Source organism: Notolabrus celidotus, chromosome 15 (genome assembly GCF_009762535.1).
Source record: "Notolabrus celidotus isolate fNotCel1 chromosome 15, fNotCel1.pri, whole genome shotgun sequence".
NCBI lineage: Eukaryota > Metazoa > Chordata > Actinopteri > Labriformes > Labridae > Notolabrus > Notolabrus celidotus.
This window is the reverse complement of record NC_048286.1, coordinates 33,048,574-33,069,429: the sequence shown is the minus strand read 5'-3', so window position 1 is coordinate 33,069,429 and position 20,856 is coordinate 33,048,574. Positions and strand designations below refer to the sequence as shown.

At 43.7% G+C, this 20,856-nt stretch overlaps 5 protein-coding genes across 6 annotated transcripts in view; all 5 read right to left on the bottom strand.

Moving 5' to 3' along the window:
- Positions 1-1,793: 1,793 nt before the first annotated feature.
- On the bottom strand, positions 1,794-3,734 carry LOC117826356 (tripartite motif-containing protein 16-like). The gene has a single exon (XM_034702352.1). It carries the CDS (start codon positions 3,479-3,481, stop codon positions 1,805-1,807), a length of 1,677 nt encoding a protein of 558 aa, XP_034558243.1. The 5' UTR covers positions 3,482-3,734; the 3' UTR covers positions 1,794-1,804.
- A 1,028-nt stretch (positions 3,735-4,762) lies between these two features.
- Positions 4,763-7,491, bottom strand: LOC117826360 (tripartite motif-containing protein 16-like). The gene has a single exon (XM_034702357.1). It carries the CDS (start codon positions 7,407-7,409, stop codon positions 5,739-5,741), a length of 1,671 nt encoding a protein of 556 aa, XP_034558248.1. The 5' UTR covers positions 7,410-7,491; the 3' UTR covers positions 4,763-5,738.
- Positions 7,492-8,679: 1,188 nt separating this feature from the next.
- Positions 8,680-11,109, bottom strand: LOC117826366 (tripartite motif-containing protein 16-like). The gene has a single exon (XM_034702363.1). It carries the CDS (start codon positions 10,847-10,849, stop codon positions 9,653-9,655), a length of 1,197 nt encoding a protein of 398 aa, XP_034558254.1. The 5' UTR covers positions 10,850-11,109; the 3' UTR covers positions 8,680-9,652.
- A 2,032-nt stretch (positions 11,110-13,141) lies between these two features.
- LOC117826364 (tripartite motif-containing protein 16-like) overlaps positions 13,142-20,856 on the bottom strand; it is a 19,185-nt gene continuing 11,470 nt past the window's right edge. The window contains exon 2 of one of the 2 annotated variants that reach the window (XM_034702361.1): positions 13,142-15,226. In XM_034702361.1, the coding sequence (XP_034558252.1) occupies positions 13,658-15,226 (1,569 nt within the window). In that variant the 3' untranslated portion in view covers positions 13,142-13,657. Of the gene's footprint in view, positions 15,381-20,856 lie in introns of those variants that run through there. The other variant, XM_034702362.1, reaches the window with a different exon arrangement.
- LOC117826361 (tripartite motif-containing protein 16-like) lies at positions 16,571-19,042 on the bottom strand. The gene has a single exon (XM_034702358.1). The coding sequence runs from the start codon at positions 18,970-18,972 to the stop codon at positions 17,302-17,304; it is 1,671 nt and encodes a 556-aa protein (XP_034558249.1). The 5' UTR covers positions 18,973-19,042; the 3' UTR covers positions 16,571-17,301.

The following is a 20,856-nucleotide window of genomic DNA, read 5'->3' as shown; positions in this document are numbered from 1 at the left end:
GAAACAGACCTTAAAACAGTCACTAAGGGTGCCCTGAAACAGACCTTAAAACAGTCACTAAGGGTGCCCTGAAACAGACCTTAAAACAGTCTCAAAGGGTGCCCTGAAACAGACCTTAAAACAGTCACTAAGGGTGCCCTGAAACAGACCTTAAAACAGTCACTAAGGGTGCCCTGAAACAGATCATAAACACACGTTGGTTTTTAAACAGTCTGTTTGATGAGCTGAGATTAAAAAGTGTTTGATGTGAGTTTTAAACACAAAATACTGAACATCATAAATTCAATATAACAGAGGGTGAATTATGTTATATCTGATTGTTTTAGTCAGATTCACTGTCTAATGAAATAGAGTAATAGAGTCTAATATCACAGATAGAATATATATTAATGATCAGTTATTCCTCCTGTTAGGAGGAGAAGTCTGACAGTAGTTTGTCTGTTAGTAAAAACACTTGTTATCTTTCCTGTCAGGTTAATAAAGTTTCATATAAGGCTGATCATTAATGAACACGGGGTTTGAAAAGAGTTGCATGGCTTTTATTTTCCCTTGAAGTAATAAATAATTTAATAATGAGGCATTTTAAAGGTGAATCGATCCGTGATGCTTCAGGACAGAATAAACAGAGAGCAGATTCTCTTCATCTTCAGGTGTGTGTTAAACAGGTGTGTGTTAAACAGGTGTGTGTTAAACAGGTGTGTGTTAAACAGGTGTGTGTTAAACAGGTAAACACAGAGACAGAGCTCTGTTACTGTTTATATTTATCAGAGTTATTACAGTGAACATGTGTGCAGACAAAATGTTCTTTTGCTTGAAAATGAAGACAAAAAGAAAATATTTTGTTCATGTTTGTTTATTCATGACGTCAGACTTCAGTTTGTTCACACATCAGATGGATAAAGTTTGGTCAAAGTCTCTTCAGTGATTTCAGGAACAGATTCACTTCATTCATACAATCAGTTTGTTTGATCAGCGTCTCAGCTCTGTCAGTGAGAAGAATAAATCTCCTTCATGATTTAATCAGGATCATCAAAGTTTGAAAATGACTTCATTTGACTGTGAACAAAATAATTCATACAAAATAAAAATGTGATGATAGAATTTCTACAAATATGGCTTTAATCTCAGACTTCCAGCTTTGATCAGAAAAGTCTGGATTTCGTCTCAGAATGCCGGCTCCAGTCTCATGATTCTGTCTTTGATCTCAGAATTCTAGACTTCATTTCAGGATTCAGGCTTTCATCTAAGAACTAAGAGAAAAAACTTCGAACCCACAAAACCCCCCAGCATCATGAGTGTCACCTCATTTAAACTATTCACATGAAATTTGGAAATAAGAGATTTTTTAACCATTATAACAAAATGTATAACAAATTTCTCTAACCATGATGATAGAATTTCTACAAATGTACAAAGTGCTGAGAACAAAATACAGACATTAAAGAAAGGTCTGCTGCTTTAACTCTTCAGACTCATGAATCAGATCAGAAACAACAGCATATAAATGCATCAACACAAATAATCAACCAACATTTAGAGCAGAGACAAGTTCATATTTTCATGCAGAGAAATGTCAGTTCAGGAGAACAGAAATCATCATGAGCAGTGAAAGCCTCCATGGCTAAACAGACACAGGAAGGAGTGTTACCACAACAAACTCAAACATTTACTCATGTCAAAGTCCCGCCCACCAAGTTTGATTGACAGCTGACAACAATCAGCTCTCAGCAACAAACAGGAATCAAAATCAAGTTGAAGAATTTAAACACAGAAGTGAACCCACTGTCCCTGAAATGACTTCTGTCTATTTCAGCCGAAGCAACTCAGCTGTGGATCCATGATAATAAACAAAGAGTCCAGCATGTAGAGGCTGAGTGAATGTGGTCTGGACTCTGTGGAGGAGAGTCATGGTTTTAGAGATGCTGTAGAAGGACAGAATACCTGCTCTGTGATCCAGGTACACTCCTACTCTGAAGGACTGAGGACCTGAGACAGGAGTCTTCACATTGTTGAACAGAAAGTTATAACTGTTGTTGTCACAATCCAAAGACCAAGATTTGTCATTGAACCCAAACACACATTCATCTGACCTCCCTTCTCTGCTGATATTCTTGTATGTGACTGCTACATAAACTCCTCCTCTCCGCTCCACCTCCCAGTAACAACGTCCAGTCAGACTCTCTCCACTCAGGACCTGACACCAATAAGTGAATCTGTCTGGGTGACTAGAATAAGGCTGAGGTTTTTTGACATTTGTTGCTTTTCTGTTCCCATCAGATAAAAACAGCCATCTGTGTGCTGTGTTTGGATCCAGTGTGATGTCCTGTGAGTATTTTAAGAACTCAGCTCTGGTCTTGGGCTCTGGTTCTGGTTCTAGTTGTGACAGTAAAACATTCACTTCAGTCACTGTCTGTGAGATGTTTGTCCATCCCTCTCTCAGAACGTCCTGTAGTTTATCTCTGACTCCTGACACAGCCGCTGTCACATCCTCAAAGTACCTCAGAGGACGGGTCTTGATCCTGGATGAGTGTGTAGGTCCACTGAGTCCTGACAGTGAGGGGTAGTCCTGTAGAAACTGGTTGTGGTCCTCTGTGTGTGCCAGCTTCTGCAGCTCAGCGTCTCTCCTCTTCAGCTCAGTGATCTCCTGCTCCAGCTTCTCCTGAAGCTCTTTGACTCGACTCACTTCAGTTTCCTGCTGGGATCTGACCTGCTGCTTCACATCAGAGCGTCTTTTCTCCATGAGACGGATCAGCTCAGTGAACATCTCCTCACTGTGCTCCACTGCTTTATCAGCGGAGCCATTGATAGCCTCCACCTCCTGTTGAAGCAGCTTCACATCTTTCTCTCTGTCCTGGATTCTCTGCTGGATGTTTAGTCGACTCCCCTCCAGCTCTCTCTGCCTCTCAGTCCTTTCTGCTGCAGCTGAGACCGTGTCGTGGCCTTTATGTTCGTCCACAGAGCAGAGATAACAGATAGACTGCTGATCAGTACGACAGAACATCTTCATCACCTCATCATGATGAGAGCAGACGTTCTCCTGGAGCTTCTTGGAGGGCTCCACCAGCTTGTGTTTCTTCAATGGAGCTGATTCAAAATGAGGCTGAAGGTGTTTCTCACAGTAAGAAGCCAGACACTGCAGACAGGACTTACTGGCTCTCAGTTTCCTCCCGGTGCAGACGTCACAGGCCACATCTTCAGGTCCAGCATAGCAGTGATCAGCAGGAGCAGCTTGGAGTCCAGTCTTCTTCAGCTCCTCCACTAAATCTGCTAACATGGTGTTTTTCCCAAGGTCAGGCCTCGGTGTGAAGGTCTTCCTACACTGAGGACAGCTGTAGACTCTCTTGTCATCCTCTTTATCCCAGTGGGTTCTAATACAGTTCATGCAGTAGCTGTGTCCACAGGAGGTAGTCACCGGATCCTTCAGTAGATCCAGACAGATGGAACAGCAGAGTCTCTCTCGGTCCAGCTGGTTCTGATCCATTTCTCCTCTCAGTGACGGTCAAAGAGTTCCTCTAACTCCAGATAGAAACAGTGTCTGAGCTCTGATGGACGGCAGCGGTCTGCTCTTGTTGACTCTCTGCAGTGAATGAGGTTTTTACATCTATGCTGTTCACACCCATTCTCTCAGCTGCTGACGTATGAAGGGAGGAGAGACATATTTTGATCAGGTGGAGCCCTGACCTTTAGGTAGAGGGCGGGGTTTTCAGGTTTTACTGCGTTCCACAGAGAGCAGCTTGTTACTAAAGACAGGGCGTGTAATCTTTCATAAATATATATGATCGAGGATTTCAGCTGCTCAACAGTTCAGGGTCTCCTGTGTTGTATTCTTCGTTTCATGATGCTCTGAATGTTTTCAATGGGTGACGAGTCAGGACTGCAGGCAGGCCGGTTTAGCACCTGGACTCTTCTACTACAGAGCCATGCTGTTGTAATCCGTGCAGAATGTGGTTTTACTGAAACATGTAAGGTCTTCCTGAAAAAGGCGTCGTCTGGTTCTACGTGTGGCAAACATCCTGAATCAGAGTGAAGTCACTTTCCATGGACGTCAGTGTTTAATAGCTGAGTCTATCTTGTCCCGGTGAACGCAGCCCGGTCTTCACAAGTCTTAGTTTTGAAAAGGAGTGCTCAACATTTTATACAGCGTTCTAACTTCATGGGGAATTAAGGTTGTACCTCAGTTTTAGTAAGTTCCCTTCTTGGCCCTCAGCGTCTTCCATTTGAGGACATTTGATTAAAGATTTGACTACAGGTGTAGGTGTGTTTATAATGTGCATGGGTGTGTGAGACATGAGTCTGTTGTGGGTGTGTGAGAGATTACAACATGGTGAGTCATTCCCACTCTCTTATATAAGTTTGAAACTTGGTCCAGCAGGTTTTTATGAAACCAAGGAGTTCAGACTTTGTTATTGTTTGTTTAATCAGGATGTAAACCTTCAGTCTGTTCACACATCCCATCAGTAAATCTGTTCAGTGACTCTTGTTCAATGAGTTTCCACACAATCAGTTAGTTTGACCACAAAGTCTCTGTGTCATCCTTTCATTGATTAAGATCAGGATATTTACAGTCTCTTGAAACCTTTTAGTGCCTCATTAAAACAGCAACATGCGGTCAGACAAACAAGTCAAAGTCAATGTGATTACAGATTTCTTCTTCTATGTTTAACTGTCCTCCAAATTTGATGTGAGGCTCTGTTAGCCTTTCCCCAAAACATCAGGTAGAAATGTTCTTCTTTTGCTTGAAAATGAAGACAAAAAGAAAATATTTTGTTCATGTTTGTTTATTCATGACGTCAGGCTTCAGTTTGTTCACACATCAGATGGATAAAGTTTGGTCAAAGTCTCTTCAGTGATTTCAGGAACAGATTCACTTCATTCATACAATCAGTTTGTTTGATCAGCGTCTCAGCTCTGTCAGTGAGAAGAATAAATCTCCTTCATGATTTAATCAGGATCATCAAAGTTTGAAAATGACTTCATTTGACTGTGAACAAAATAATTCATACAAAATAAAAATGTGATGATAGAATTTCTACAAATATGGCTTTAATCTCAGACTTCCAGCTTTGATCAGAAAATTCTGGATTTCGTCTCAGAATGCCGGCTCCAGTCTCATGATTCTGTCTTTGATCTCAGAATTCTATACTTCATTTCAGGATTCAGGCTTTCATCTAAGAACTAAGAGAAAAAACTTCAACCCACAAAACCCCCCAGCATCATTAGTGTCACCTCATTTAAAGTATTCACATGAAAATTAGGAAAAATTATATATTTTTTTACCCTTTCAACAAAATTAATTCTGCCAAACAAATTTCTCTAACCGTGATGATAGAATTTCTACAAATGTACAAAGTGCTGAGAACAAAATACAGACATTAAAGAAAGGTCTGCTGCTTTAACTCTTCAGACTCATGAATCAGATCAGAAACAACAGCATATAAATGCATCAACACAAATAATCAACCAACATTTAGAGCAGAGACAAGTTCATATTTTCATGCAGAGAAATGTCAGTTCAGGAGAACAGATATCATCATGAGCAGTGAAAGCCTCCATGGCTGAACAGACACAGGAAGGAGTGTTACCACAACAAACTCAAACATTTACTCATGTCAAAGTCCCGCCCACCAAGTTTGATTGACAGCTGACAACAATCAGCTCTCAGCAACAAACAGGAATCAAAATCAAGTTGAAGAATTCAAACACAGAAGTGAACCCACTGTCCCTGAAATGACTTCTGTCTATTTCAGCCGAAGCAACTCAGCTGATCCAGGATAAACACAGAGTCCAGCATGTAGAGGCTGAGTGAATGTGGTCTGGACTCTGTGGAGGAGAGTCATGGTTTCAGAGACGCTGTAGAAGGACAGAATACCTGCACTGTGATCCAGGTACACTCCTACTCTGGAGGACTCAGGACCTGAGACAGGAGTCTGCACTTTGTTGAACCAAAAGTTATAAATGTAGTTGAAACAATATAAAGACCAAGATTTGTCATTGCGTCCAAACACACATTCATGTGACCTTCCTGCTCTGCTGATATTCTTGTATGTGACTGCTACATAAACTATTCCTGTCCGCTCCACCTCCCAGTAACAACGTCCAGTCAGACTCTCTCTACTCAGGACCTGAAGATAATCAGTGAATCTGTCTGGGTGACTAGAATAAGACTGATGTTGATCCATATATCTTGCTTTTCTGTTCCCATCAGATAATAACAGCTGTGTGTTCACTGTGATTGGATCCAGTGTGATGTCACGTGAGTATTTTAAGAACTCAGCTCTGGTCTTGGGCTCTGGTTCTGGTCTTGGTTGTGACAGTAAAACATCCACTTCAGTCCCTGTCTGTGAGATGTTTGTCCATTCCTCTCTCAGAACGTCCTGTAGTTTATCTCTGACTCCTGACACAGCCGCTGTCACATCCTCAAAGTACCTCAGAGGACGGGTCTTGATCCTGGATGAGTGTGTAGATCCACTGAGTCCTGACAGTGAGGGGTAGTCCTGTAGAAACTGGTTGTGGTCCTCTGTGTGTGCCAGCTTCTGCAGCTCAGCGTCTCTCCTCTTCAGCTCAGTGATCTCCTGCTCCAGCTTCTCCTGAAGCTCTTTGACTGGACTCACTTCAGTTTCCTGCTGGGATCTGACCTGCTGCTTCACATCAGAGCGTCTTTTCTCCATGAGACGGATCAGCTCAGTGAACATCTCCTCACTGTGCTCCACTGCTTTATCAGCGGAGCCGTTGATAGCCTCCACCTCCTGTTGAAGCAGCTTCACATCTTTCTCTCTGTCCTGGATTCTCTGCTGGATGTTTAGTCGACTCCCCTCGAGCTCTCTCTGCCTCTCAGTCCTTTCTGCTGCAGCTGAGACCGTGTCGTGGCCTTTATGTTCGTCCATTAAACAGAGATAACAGATAGACTGCTGATCAGTACGACAGAATATCTTCATCACCTCATCATGACGAGAGCAGACGTTCTCCTGGAGCTTCTTGGAGGGCTCCACCAGCTTGTGTTTCTTATAGGCCGGAGATTCAAAATGAGGCTGAAGGTGTTTCTCACAAAAAGAGATCAGACACTGCAGACAGGACTTACTGGCTCTCAGTTTCCTCCCGGTGCAGACGTCACAGGCCACATCTTCAGGTCCAGCATAGCAGTGATCAGCAGGAGCAGCTTGGAGTCCAGTCTTCTTCAGCTCCTCCACTAAATCTGCTAACATGGTGTTTTTCTTCAGGACAGGCCTCGGTGTGAAGGTCTGCCTACACCTAGGGCAGCTGTGGACTCTCTTCACATCCTCTTTATCCCAGTGGGTTTTAATACAGTTCATGCAGTAGCTGTGTCCACAGGAGGTAGTCACCGGATCCTTCAGTAGATCCAGACAGATGGAACAGCAGAGTCCCTCTCGGTCCAGCTGGTTCTGATCCATTTCTCCTCTCAGTGACGGTCAAAGAGTTCCTCTAACTCCAGATAGAAACAGTGTCTGAGCTCTGATGGACGGCAGCGGTCTGCTCTTGTTGACTCTCTGTAGTGAATGAGGTTTTTACATCTATGCTGTTCACACCCATTCTCTCAGCTGCTGACGTATGAAGGGAGGAGAGATATATTTTGATAAGGTGGAGCCCGAGCCTTTAGGAAGAGGACAGGGTTTTCAGATTTTACTGCGTTCCACAGAGAGCAGCTTGTTACTAAAGACAAGGCGTGTAATCTTTCATAAATATGTATGATAGAGGATTTCAGCTGCTCAACAGTTCAGGGTCTCCGGTGTTGTATTCTTCGTTTCATGATGCTCTGAATGTTTTCAATGGGTGACGAGTCAGGACTGCAGGCAGGCCGGTTTAGCACCTGGACTCTTCTACTACAGAGCCATGCTGTTGTAATCCTTGCAGAATGTGGTTTTACTGAAACATGTCAGGTCTTCCTGAAAAAGGCATCGTCTGGTTCTACGTGTGGCAAACATCCTGAATCAGAGTGAAGTCACTTTCCATGGACGTCAGTGTTTAATAGCTGAGTCTATCTTGTCCCGGTGAACGCAGCCCGGTCTTCAGAAGTCTTAGTTTTGAAAAGGAGTGCTCAACATTTTATACAGCGTTCTAACTTTATGGGGAATTAAGGTTGTACCTCAGTTTGAGTAAGTTCCCTTCTTGGCCCTCAGCGTCTTCCATTTGAGGACATTTGATTAAAGATTTGACTACAGGTGTAGGTGTGTTTATAATTTGCATGGGTGTGTGAGACATGGCTCTGTTGTGGATGTGTACATGGTGAGTCATTCCCACTCTCTTATATAAGTTTGAAACTTGGTCCAGCAGGTTTTTATGAAACCAAGGAGTTCAGACTTTGTTATTGTTTGTTTAATCAGGATGTAAACCTTCAGTCTGTTCACACATCCCATCAGTAAATCTGTTCAGAGACTCTTGTTCAATGAGTTTCCACACAATCAGTTAGTTTGACCACAAAGTCTCTGTGTCATCCTTTCATTGATTCAGATCAGGATATTTACAGTCTCTTGAAACCTCTTAGTGCCTCATTAAAACAGCAACATGTGGTCAGACAAACAAGTCAAAGTCAATGTGATTACAGATTTCTTCTTCTATGTTTAACTGTCCTCCAAATTTGATGTGAGGCTCTGTTAGCCTTTCCCCAAAACATCAGGTAGAAATGTTCTTCTTTTGCTTGAAAATGAAGACAAAAAGAAAATATTTTGTTCATGTTTGTTTATTCATGACGTCAGACTTCAGTTTGTTCACACATCAGATGGATAAAGTTTGGTCAAAGTCTCTTCAGTGATTTCAGGAACAGATTCACTTCATTCATACAATCAGTTTGTTTGATCAGCGTCTCAGCTCTGTCAGTGAGAAGAATAAATCTCCTTCATGATTTAATCAGGATCATCAAAGTTTGAAAATGACTTCATTTGACTGTGAACAAAATAATTCATACAAAATAAAAATGTGATGATAGAATTTCTACAAATATGGCTTTAATCTCAGACTTCCAGCTTTGCTCAGAAAATTCTGGATTTCGTCTCAGAATGCCGGCTCCAGTCTCATGATTCTGTCTTTGATCTCAGAATTCTAGACTTCATTTCAGGATTCAGGCTTTCATCTAAGAACTAAGAGAAAAAACTTCGAACCACAAAACCCCCCAGCATCATGAGTGTCACCTCATTTAAACTATTCACATAAATGAGGAAATAAGATATATTTTTTACCCTTTCAACAAAATATATTCTGCCAAACAAATTTCTCTAACCGTGAGGATAGAATTTCTACAAATGTACAAAGTGCTGAGAACAAAATACAGACATTAAAGAAAGGTCTGCTGCTTTAACTCTTCAGACTCATGAATCAGATCAGAAACAACAGCATATAAATGCATCAACACAAATAATCAACCAACATTTAGAGCAGAGACAAGTTCATATTTTCATGCAGAGAAATGTCAGTTCAGGAGAACAGAAATCATCATGAGCAGTGAAAGCCTCCATGGCTAAACAGACACAGGAAGGAGTGTTACCACAACAAACTCAAACATTTACTCATGTCAAAGTCCCGCCCACCAAGTTTGATTGACAGCTGACAACAATCAGCTCTCAGCAACAAACAGGAATCAAAATCAAGTTGAAGAATTCAAACACAGAAGTGAACCCACTGTCCCTGAAATGACTTCTGTCTATTTCAGCCCAAGCAACTCAGCTGATCCAACAACATAGAGTCCAGCATGTAGAGGCTGAGTGAATGTGGTCTGGACTCTGTGGAGGAGAGTCATGGTTTTAGAGATGCTGTAGAAGGACAGAATACCTGCTCTGTGATCCAGGTACACTCCTACTCTGGAGGACCGAGGACCTGAGACAGGAGTCTTCATATTGTTGTAACAAAAGTCATAATCGCTGTTGTCGTCAAAATCTAAACACCAAGATTTGTCATTAGCCCCAAACATACATTCATTTGAGCTCCCTGATCTTCTGATATTCTTGTATGTGACTGCTACATAAACTCTTCCTCTCCGCTTCACCTCCCAGTAACAACGTCCAGTCAGACTCTCTCCACTCAGGACCTGACACCAATAAGTGAATCTGTCTGGGTGAGTAGAATGAGACTGATGTTGACCCATATATGTTGCTTTTCTGTTCCCATCAGATAATAACAGCCATCTGTGTGCTGTGTTTGGATCCAGTGTGATGTCACGTGAGTATTTTAAGAACTCAGCTCTGGTCTTGGGCTCTGGTTCTGGTCTTGGTTGTGACAGTAAAACATCCACTTCAGTCCCTGTCTGTGAGATGTTTGTCCATCCCTCTCTCAGAGCGTCATGTAGTTTATCTCTGACTCCTGACACAGCCGCTGTCACATCCTCAAAGTACCTCAGAGGACGGGTCTTGATCCTGGATGAGTGTGTAGGTCCACTGAGTCCTGACAGTGAGGGGTAGTCCTGTAGAAACTGGTTGTGGTCCTCTGTGTGTGCCAGCTTCTGCAGCTCAGCGTCTCTCCTCTTCAGCTCAGTGATCTCCTGCTCCAGCTTCTCCTGAAGCTCTTTGACTGGACTCACTTCAGTTTCCTGCTGGGATCTGACCTGCTGCTTCACATCAGAGCGTCTTTTCTCCATGAGACGGATCAGCTCAGTGAACATCTCCTCACTGTACTCCACTGCTTTATCAGCGGAGCCGTTGATAGCCTCCACCTCCTGTTGAAGCAGCTTCACATCTTTCTCTCTGTCCTGGATTCTCTGCTGGATGTTTAGTCGACTCCCCTCCAGCTCTCTCTGCCTCTCAGTCCTTTCTGCTGCAGCTGAGACCGTGTCGTGGCCTTTATGTTCATCCATTAAACAGAGATAACAGATAGACTGCTGATCAGTACGACAGAACATCTTCATCACCTCATCATGACAAGAGCAGACGTTCTCCTGGAGCTTCTTGGAGGGCTCCACCAGCTTGTGTTTCTTATAGGCCGGAGATTCAAGATGAGGCTGAAGGTGTTTCTCACAAAAAGAGATCAAGCAGAACAGACAGGACTTACTGGCTCTCAGTTTCCTCCCGGTGCAGACGTCACAGGCCACATCTTCAGGTCCAGCATAGCAGTGATCAGCAGGAGCAGCTTGGAGTCCAGTCTTCTTCAGCTCCTCCACTAAATCTGCTAACAATGGTGTTTTTCCCCAGGTCAGGCCTCGGTGTGAAGGTCTTCCTACACTGAGGACAGCTGTAGTCTCTCTTCTCATCCTCTTTATCCCAGTGGGTTTTAATACAGTTCATGCAGTAGCTGTGTCCACAGGGAACAGTCGCTGGATCCTTCAGTAGATCCAGACAGATGGAACAGCAGAGTTTCTCTCGGTCCAGCTGGTTCTGATCCATTTCTCCTCTCAGTGACGATCAAAGAGTTCCTCTAACTCCAGATAGAAACAGTGTCTGAGCTCTGATGGACGGCAGCGGTCTGCTCTTGTTGACTCTCTGCAGTGAATGAGGTTTTAGAGCTCAAAGATTTCTTGTTCTGCTGTTCACACCCATTCTCTCAGCTGCTGACGTATGAAGGGAGAAGAGACATATTTTGATCAGGTGCAGCCCGAACCTTTAGGAAGAGGGCGGGGTTTTCAGGTTTTACTGCGTTCCACAGAGAGCAGCTTGTTACTAAAGACAGGGCGTGTAATCTTTCATAAATACAGTTGCAAGAAGAAACCTGGACTCTGTCCTGACAATATGTGTAACTTTCGGCTCATCTCCAACCTCCCCTTTCAGTCAAAAATCCTGGAACCTGTGTTCGCCCTTCAAATCAAGTCCCACCTCACCAATAAGATTCATTTTGAACCGTTCCGGCTTCGGTCCCCAGCACAGCACAGAAACAGCACTCCTCAAAATCACAAATGACCTTCTCTTGTCCTCCGATTCCGGCCACCTCAACATTCCTTTCTTCCTCGATCTCACCGTACAATAAACCACACTATTCTTCTCTCCCACCGAGAGCACGCCGTCAACATCACAGGAACTGCACCCTTCCTGGCTGAGATCCTACCCTGCTGACCGTCAACAGTTCATTCATATCAACAACTGCACTTCTAACATGGTTCCTCTGGCTCAAGGCGTCCCCCAGGGTTCCGTGCTTGGTCCCCTCCTGTTCATTGTTTACTTGCTCCCCCTTGGTAACGTCATCCATCAACATGGCTTTCATTTCCACTGCTACGCTGATGACATCCAGCTCTATATTTCCACCAAATCCATAACCACAGCAACACACTCCACTATCACTAACTGCCTCTCTGAAATAAAAACATGGATGCATACCAACTTCTTATCTCTACACCACGACAAGCCCGACCTCATAATCACGGGCAGCACTAATCGGCACAGGTGTTGGGCACATGGAGGCATGTGGTCTTTGCCCGAGGTGAAAGGCCTGATGGGATGTTTTGTTAGTTTGGTCTGTTTCATCTTCAATAAACGGATCGACAAATCCAACACAAAGACTTTGGACTGCTGGAGATTGTTTTCAGCACAAAGAGGACGCGTTGGGAACTCTCCTTCTACAGACACGCCTGCTTACCTCGCCAAATAAAGAAAGGTGTGTCATCACCATGACTCAGCAAATATGTACCATCATATGATTTGATCCTAAACATGACTCACACTCTTGTTTGTCCCATTTTATTTTTAGAAACGTGCACATCTTGAATATCCAGTCTTCCCGTAACAAACACCGCTCGCCCCTCCCCTCAGCGTTTACAAGAAACGCCACCAGTTCTTTGGTGCGTCCACAAACAGTGCAGACACACACACACACACACACACAGACACACACAGCGTGATTAGTGCTCGGGTCAGACTCTCTCAAATGTTCCTCGTGTGTTTCACACAAAGAGAGAGAGCTTTCTGTTTTGATGCCCCTAAACTCTGAACTCTGCCTCTGGACATTAAGACGGCGAGCTCTCTGAGTGTTTTTAAAAGTAAACTTAAGACTTACCTTTTTAATCTGGCTTTTAATGTGGAGTCATTTATTTTTAGCCCTGGACTGCATTATTATTATAATCTTTGTTTTAACATTTATTTATGTTTATTTTAACTGAACTTTAACACACTTTACAAAGAGAGCTGCATCTTTACAACTGAAGAAGAAGAACCAAGGATTCAAGAAATGAATCCTATTAGTACCCGGGTCCAGAAGAAAAAACACAAGAGTGGACAGTTGAACTGATGTTGAGTTTTACTGGTCATTTCAAATTCAAACAGAGCTCTGAACAAACACACAAGTTAAGGACATTTGTTAATAGCAAGTCTTATTATTTTCTGATTGTTTATGTCTTTGTTCTTTTTTGGGGCTTTAAAAAGGAACAAAGCTCAAAGTTCAAATTCACACTGTTCTGAACTGTGAATCAATCTTTTCATTGTTGCCATATACAGTCGTGGTGGAGTTTTGCTCCCCGTCCTCCTACTGAACCTAGATATAGATATTGGTGGATTGTTCATTCATTGGTATTTGATCCATTTCATGGTAAATAACAGTTACAACAACAAAGGAGAAGATGTCAAAGTCCCGCCCACCAAGTTTGATTGACAGCTGACAACAATCAGCTCTCAGCAACAAACAGGAATCAAAATCAAGTTGAAGAATTCAAACACAGAAGTGAACCCACTGTCCCTGAAATCACTTCAGTCTATTTCAGCCGAAGCAACTCAGCTGATCCAGAAACTAAGCACTAGAGTCCAGCATGTAGAGGCTGAGTGAATGTGGTCTGGACTCTGTGGAGGAGAGTCATGGTTTCAGAGACGCTGTAGAAGGACAGAATACCTGCTCTGTGATCCAGGTACACTCCTACTCTGGAGGACTGAGGACCTGAGACAGGAGTCTGCACATTGTTGAACCTAAAGTTATAACTCTTGTTGACACAGTCTAAAGACCAAGATTTGTCATTGTATCCAAACACACATTCATGTGAGCTCCCTGCTCTGCTGATATTCTTGTATGCGACTGCTACATCAACTGTTTCTCTCCGCTCCACCTCCCAGTAACAACGTCCAGTCAGACTCTCTCTACTCAGGACCTGATACCAACCTGTGAATCTGTCTGGGTGACTAGAATAAGACTGATGTTGACCCAGACGTGTTGCTTTTCTGTTCCCATCAGATAATAACAGCAGTGTGTTCACTGTGGTTGGATCCAGTGGGATGTCACGTGAGTATTTCAAGAACTCAGCTCTGGTCTTGGGCTCTGGTTCTGGTCTTGGTTGTGACAGTAAAACATCCACTTCAGTCCCTGTCTGTGAGATGTTTGTCCATCCCTCTCTCAGGACGTCCTGTAGTTTATCTCTGACTCCTGACACAGCCGCTGTCACATCCTCAAAGTACCTCAGAGGACGGGTCTTGATGCTGGATGAGTTTGTAGATCCACTGAGTCCTGACAGTGAGGGGTAGTCCTGTAGAAACTGGTTGTGGTCCTCTGTGTGTGCCAGCTTCTGCAGCTCAGCGTCTCTCCTCTTCAGCTCAGTGATCTCCTGCTCCAGCTTCTCCTGAAGCTCTTTGACTCGACTCACTTCAGTTTCCTGCTGGGATCTGACCTGCTGCTTCACATCAGAGCGTCTTTTCTCCATGAGACGGATCAGCTCAGTGAACATCTCCTCACTGTGCTCCACTGCTTTATCAGCGGAGCCGTTGATAGCCTCCACCTCCTGTTGAAGCAGCTTCACATCTTTCTCTCTGTCCTGGATTCTCTGCTGGATGTTTAGTCGACTCCCCTCGAGCTCTCTCTGCCTCTCAGTCCTTTCTGCTGCAGCTGAGACCGTGTCGTGACCTTTGTGATCCTCCACAGAGCAGAGATAACAGATAGACTGCTGATCAGTACGACAGAACATCTTCATCACCTCATCATGACGAGAGCAGACGTTCTCCTGGAGCTTCTTGGAGGGCTCCACCAGCTTGTGTTTCTTATAGGCCGGAGATTCAAGATGAGGCTGAAGGTGTTTCTCACAAAAAGAGATCAAGCAGAACAGACAGGACTTACTGGCTCTCAGTTTCCTCCCGGTGCAGACGTCACAGGCCACATCTTCAGGTCCAGCATAGCAGTGATCAGCAGGAGCAGCTTGGAGTCCAGTCTTCTTCAGCTCCTCCACTAAATCTGCTAACATGGTGTTTTTCCTCAGGTCAGGCCTCGGTGTGAAGGTCTTCCTACACTGAGGGCAGCTGTAGTCTCTCTTCTCATCCTCTTTATCCCAGTGGGTTTTAATACAGTTCATGCAGTAGCTGTGTCCACAGGGAACAGTCACCGGATCCTTCAGTAGATCCAGACAGATGGAACAGCAGAGTCTCTCTCGGTCCAGCTGGTTCTGATCCATTTCTCCTCTCAGTGACGGTCAAAGAGTTCCTCTAACTCCAGATAGAAACAGTGTCTGAGCTCTGATGGACGGCAGCGGTCTGCTCTTGTTGACTCTCTGCAGTGAATGAGGTTTTTACATCAATGCTGTTCACACCCATTCTCTCAGCTGCTGACGTGTGAAGGGAGGAGAGACATATTTTGATCAGGTGGAGCCCTGACCTTTAGGTAGAGGGCGGGGTTTTCAGGTTTTACTGCGTTCCACAGAGAGCAGCTTGTTACTAAAGACAGGGCGTGTAATCTTTCATAAATATATATGATCGAGGATTTCAGCTGCTCAACAGTTCAGGGTCTCCTGTGTTGTATTCTTCGTTTCATGATGCTCTGAATGTTTTCAATGGGTGACGAGTCAGGACTGCAGGCAGGCCGGTTTAGCACCTGGACTCTTCTACTACAGAGCCATGCTGTTGTAATCCGTGCAGAATGTGGTTTTACTGAAACATGTAAGGTCTTCCTGAAAAAGGCGTCGTCTGGTTCTACGTGTGGCAAACATCCTGAATCAGAGTGAAGTCACTTTCCATGGACGTCAGTGTTTAATAGCTGAGTCTATCTTGTCCCGGTGAACGCAGCCCGGTCTTCACAAGTCTTAGTTTTGAAAAGGAGTGCTCAACATTTTATACAGCGTTCTAACTTCATGGGGAATTAAGGTTGTACCTCAGTTTTAGTAAGTTCCCTTCTTGGCCCTCAGCGTCTTCCATTTGAGGACATTTGATTAAAGATTTGACTACAGGTGTAGGTGTGTTTATAATGTGCATGGGTGTGTGAGACATGAGTCTGTTGTGGGTGTGTGAGAGATTACAACATGGTGAGTCATTCCCACTCTCTTATATAAGTTTGAAACTTGGTCCAGCAGGTTTTTATGAAACCAAGGAGTTCAGACTTTGTTATTGTTTGTTTAATCAGGATGTAAACCTTCAGTCTGTTCACACATCCCATCAGTAAATCTGTTCAGAGACTCTTGTTCAATGAGTTTCCACACAATCAGTTAGTTTGACCACAAAGTCTCTGTGTCATCCTTTCATTGATTAAGATCAGGATATTTACAGTCTCTTGAAACCTTTTAGTGCCTCATTAAAACAGCAACATGCGGTCAGACAAACAAGTCAAAGTCAATGTGATTACAGATTTCTTCTTCTATGTTTAACTGTCCTCCAAATTTGATGTGAGGCTCTGTTAGCCTTTCCCCAAAACATCAGGTAGAAATGTTCTTCTTTTGCTTGAAAATGAAGACAAAAAGAAAATATTTTGTTCATGTTTGTTTATTCATGACGTCAGGCTTCAGTTTGTTCACACATCAGATGGATAAAGTTTGGTCAAAGTCTCTTCAGTGATTTCAGGAACAGATTCACTTCATTCATACAATCAGTTTGTTTGATCAGCGTCTCAGCTCTGTCAGTGAGAAGAATAAATCTCCTTCATGATTTAATCAGGATCATCAAAGTTTGAAAATGACTTCATTTGACTGTGAACAAAATAATTCATACAAAATAAAAATGTGATGATAGAATTTCTACAAATATGGCTTTAATCTCAGAATTCAGGTGTGATCTCAGAATTCCTAGAAAATAACCCACAACAAAACCCAGCAACATTATCTTATTATTTTCTGATTGTTTATGTCTTTGTTCTTTTTTGGGGCTGTAAAAAGGAACAAAGCTCAAAGTTCAAATTCACACTGTTCTGAACTGTGAATCAATCTTTTCATTGTTGCCATATACAGTCGTGGTGGAGTTTTGCTCCCCGTCCTCCTCCTGAACCTAGATATAGATATTGGTGGATTGTTCATTCATTGGTATTTGATCCATTTCATGTTAAATAACAGTTACAACAACAAAGGAGAAGATGTCAAAGTCCCGCCCACCAAGTTTGATTGACAGCTGACAACAATCAGCTCTCAGCAACAAACAGGAATCAAAATCAAGTTGAAGAATTCAATCACAGAAGTGAACCCACTGTCCCTGAAATGACTTCTGTCTATTTCAGCAGAAGCAACTCAGCTGTGTCTCCAGGATTAACAAAGAGTCCAGCATGTAGAGGCTGAGTGAATGTGGTCTGGACTCTGTGGAGGAGAGTCATGGTTTCAGAGACGCTGTAGAAGGACAGAATACCTGCTCTGTGATCCAGGTACACTCCTACTCTGGAGGACTGAGGACCTGAGACAGGAGTCTTCACATTGTTGAACCAAAAGTTATAAATGTTGTTGGAACAATCTAAAGCCCAAGATTTGTCATTACCTCCAAACACACTTTCATCTGACCTCCCTACTCTGCTGATATTCTTGTATGCAACTGCTACATAAACTATACCTCTCTGCTCCACCTCCCAGTAACAACGTCCAGTCAGACTCTCTCTACTCAGGACCTGACACCTATCAGTGAATCTGTCTGGGTGACTAGAATAAGACTGATATTTTTTCATATATGTTGCTTTTCTGTTCCCATCAGATAATAACAGCAGTGTGTGTGCTGTGTTTGGATCCAGTGTGATGTCACGTGAGTATTTTAAGAACTCAGCTCTGGTCTTGGGCTCTGGTTCTGGTCTTGGTTGTGACAGTAAAACATCCACTTCAGTCCCTGTCTGTGAGATGTTTGTCCATCCCTCTCTCAGAACGTCCTGTAGTATATCTCTGACTCCTGTCACAGCCGCTGTCACATCCTCAAAGTACCTCAGAGGATGGGTCTTGATCCTGGATGAGTGTGTAGGTCCACTGAGTCCTGACAGTGAGGGGTAGTCCTGTAGAAACTGGTTGTGGTCCTCTGTGTGTGCCAGCTTCTGCAGCTCAGCGTCTCTCCTCTTCAGCTCAGTGATCTCCTGCTCCAGCTTCTCCTGAAGCTCTTTGACTCGACTCACTTCAGTTTCCTGCTGGGATCTGACCTGCTGCTTCACATCAGAGCGTCTTTTCTCCATGAGACGGATCAGCTCAGTGAACATCTCCTCACTGTGCTCCACTGCTTTATCAGCGGAGCCGTTGATAGCCTCCACCTCCTGTTGAAGCAGCTTCACATCTTTCTCTCTGTCCTGGATTCTCTGCTGGATGTTTAGTCGACTCCCCTCGAGCTCTCTCTGCCTCTCAGTCCTTTCTGCTGCAGCTGAGACCGTGTCGTGGCCTTTGTGATCCTCCACAGAGCAGAGATAACAGATAGACTGCTGATCAGTACGACAGAACATGTTCATCACCTCATCATGACGAGAGCAGACGTTCTCCTGGAGCTTCTTGGAGGGCTCCACCAGCTTGTGTTTGTTATAGGCCGGAGATTCAAGATGAGGCTGAAGGTGTTTCTCACAGTAAGAAGCCAGATATTGCAGACAGGACTTACCGGCTCTCAGTTTCCTCCCGGTGCAGACGTCACAGGCCACATCTTCAGGTCCAGCATAGCAGTGATCAGCAGGAGCAGCTTGGAGTCCAGTCTTCTTCAGCTCCTTCACTAAATCTGACATGGTGTTTTTCCTCAGGTCAGGCCTCCGTGTGAAGGTCTTCCCACACTGAGGACAGCTGTAGTCTCTCTTCTCATCCTCTTTATCCCAGTGGGTTTTAATACAGTTCATGCAGTAGCTGTGTCCACAGGAGGTAGTCACCGGATCCTTCAGTAGATCCAGACAGATGGAACAGCAGAGTCTCTCTCGGTCCAGCTGGTTCTGATCCATTTCTCCTCTCAGTGACGGTCAAAGAGTTCCTCTAACTCCAGATAGAAACAGTGTCTGAGCTCTGATGGATGGCAGCGGTCTGCTCTTGTTGACTCTCTGCAGTGAATGAGGTTTTTATATCTATGCTGTTCACACCCATTCTCACAGCTGCTGACGTATGAATGGAGAAGAGACATATTTTGATCAGGTGGAGTCCGAAACTTAAGAAAGAGGACAGGGTTTTCAGGTTTTACTGCGTTCCACAGAGAGCAGCTTGTCACTAAAGACAGGGCGTGTAATCTTTCATAAATACAGTTGCAAGAAGAAACCTGGACTCTGTCCTGACAATATGTGTAACTTTCGGCTCATCTCCAACCTCCCCTTTCAGTCAAAAATCCTGGAACCTGTGTTCGCCCTTCAAATCAAGTCCCACTTCACCAATAAGATTCATTTTGAACCGTTCCGGCTTCGGTCCCCAGCACAGCACAGAAACAGCACTCCTCAAAATCACAAATGACCTTCTCTTGTCCTCCGATTCCGGCCACCTCAACATTCCTTTCTTCCTCGATCTCACCGTACAATAAACCACACTATTCTTCTCTCCCACCGAGAGCACGCCGTCAACATCACAGGAACTGCACCCTTCCTGGCTGAGATCCTACCCTGCTGACCGTCAACAGTTCATTCATATCAACAACTGCACTTCTAACATGGTTCCTCTGGCTCAAGGCGTCCCCCAGGGTTCGGTGCTTGGTCCCCTCCTGTTCATTGTTTACTTGCTCCCCCTTGGTAACGTCATCCATCAACATGGTCTTCATTTCCACTGCTACACTGATGACATCCAGCTCTATATTCTAGGGATGCAACGGTATTAAAGCCACGGTACGGTATTATTGCGGTATTGTCAAAAAAATAAGATGACTTTGAAGAAATGTCATAGTGTGGAAAATGAAGTGCCAGGAATGATAAGGATAAACACACTTACTGTAATTGAACACAAACATAATGCTCAACTGTTCTAATCACATTTATTACTACCAACAGGTATTTTCAAGTGCAAAGAACAGTGCAGGCACATCCAGTGTTTTAAGTAACAAGCAAATAAAAAAAACTTTCAGTTGAGTGTCTTTAAACTGACTGGAATTTTGTAACTTGGCTCAAGCGTGTTCACTAGGGCTGTCAAAATTGCTCCAAAATGACGTTTGAATATTCGCTCTAAAAAATCCCAGAGGTTCGAACCATTCGAATATCTATATTTGCGCATTATCTCAATAACAGGTGGACAAACTAATACAAGGAGACATAACTACTTGTATAGGTATTTTTATTTCAGATTTAAAATGCCTTAAACATACCTACACATTACAAAACAAGTGAATGACCTACAGTAACACTTTGAAGACCGTAGACCTCTCGCTCGCTCGCCCCCCTCCCTTCTCTGTGCGCAATGCGCTGAGTGAGTGCTGAACAAGACTTGTGCGAGCAATTAAAGGTGACATATCACGCTTTTTTCACCTGTCCCTGACCCGTCATGCAGTGCGCCCACTCGCAAAGCAGCCAACGATGTGTTTTTTTTCCACAGTCGAATATTAAATTATACATTCGAATCTCCGTTTTTTTTTTAAATATGCAAATTTAGAATATTCGTTGACAGCCCTAGTGTTCACCAACCTTTTAAATCCCTCATTGTCCACCAGTGAAAACGGCTGCAGGGGGATGATTCATCAGGTGTGTTCTCATATTACTTGTATTCCCCGACTCGTAGACGATGGCGGTCCTGCAGTGTCTGCAGTTTGTTTTGAATGTCCGTCATGTTTTCTTCTGGATCGTTTTTGTTTACTGCAAAACCAAACTGCGTCCATACTTCTGATTTAAACTTCACAGGAGGTTCCACTAGTTAAAGTT

Excerpts from the sequence above, each read along its gene's own strand:
- LOC117826356 (XM_034702352.1), bottom strand. The coding sequence starts at position 3,481 with ATGGATCAGAACCAGCTGGACCGAGAGAGACTCTGCTGTTCCATCTGT.
- LOC117826360 (XM_034702357.1), bottom strand. The coding sequence starts at position 7,409 with ATGGATCAGAACCAGCTGGACCGAGAGGGACTCTGCTGTTCCATCTGT.
- LOC117826366 (XM_034702363.1), bottom strand. The coding sequence starts at position 10,849 with ATGAAGATGTTCTGTCGTACTGATCAGCAGTCTATCTGTTATCTCTGT.
- LOC117826361 (XM_034702358.1), bottom strand. The coding sequence starts at position 18,972 with ATGGATCAGAACCAGCTGGACCGAGAGAGACTCTGCTGTTCCATCTGT.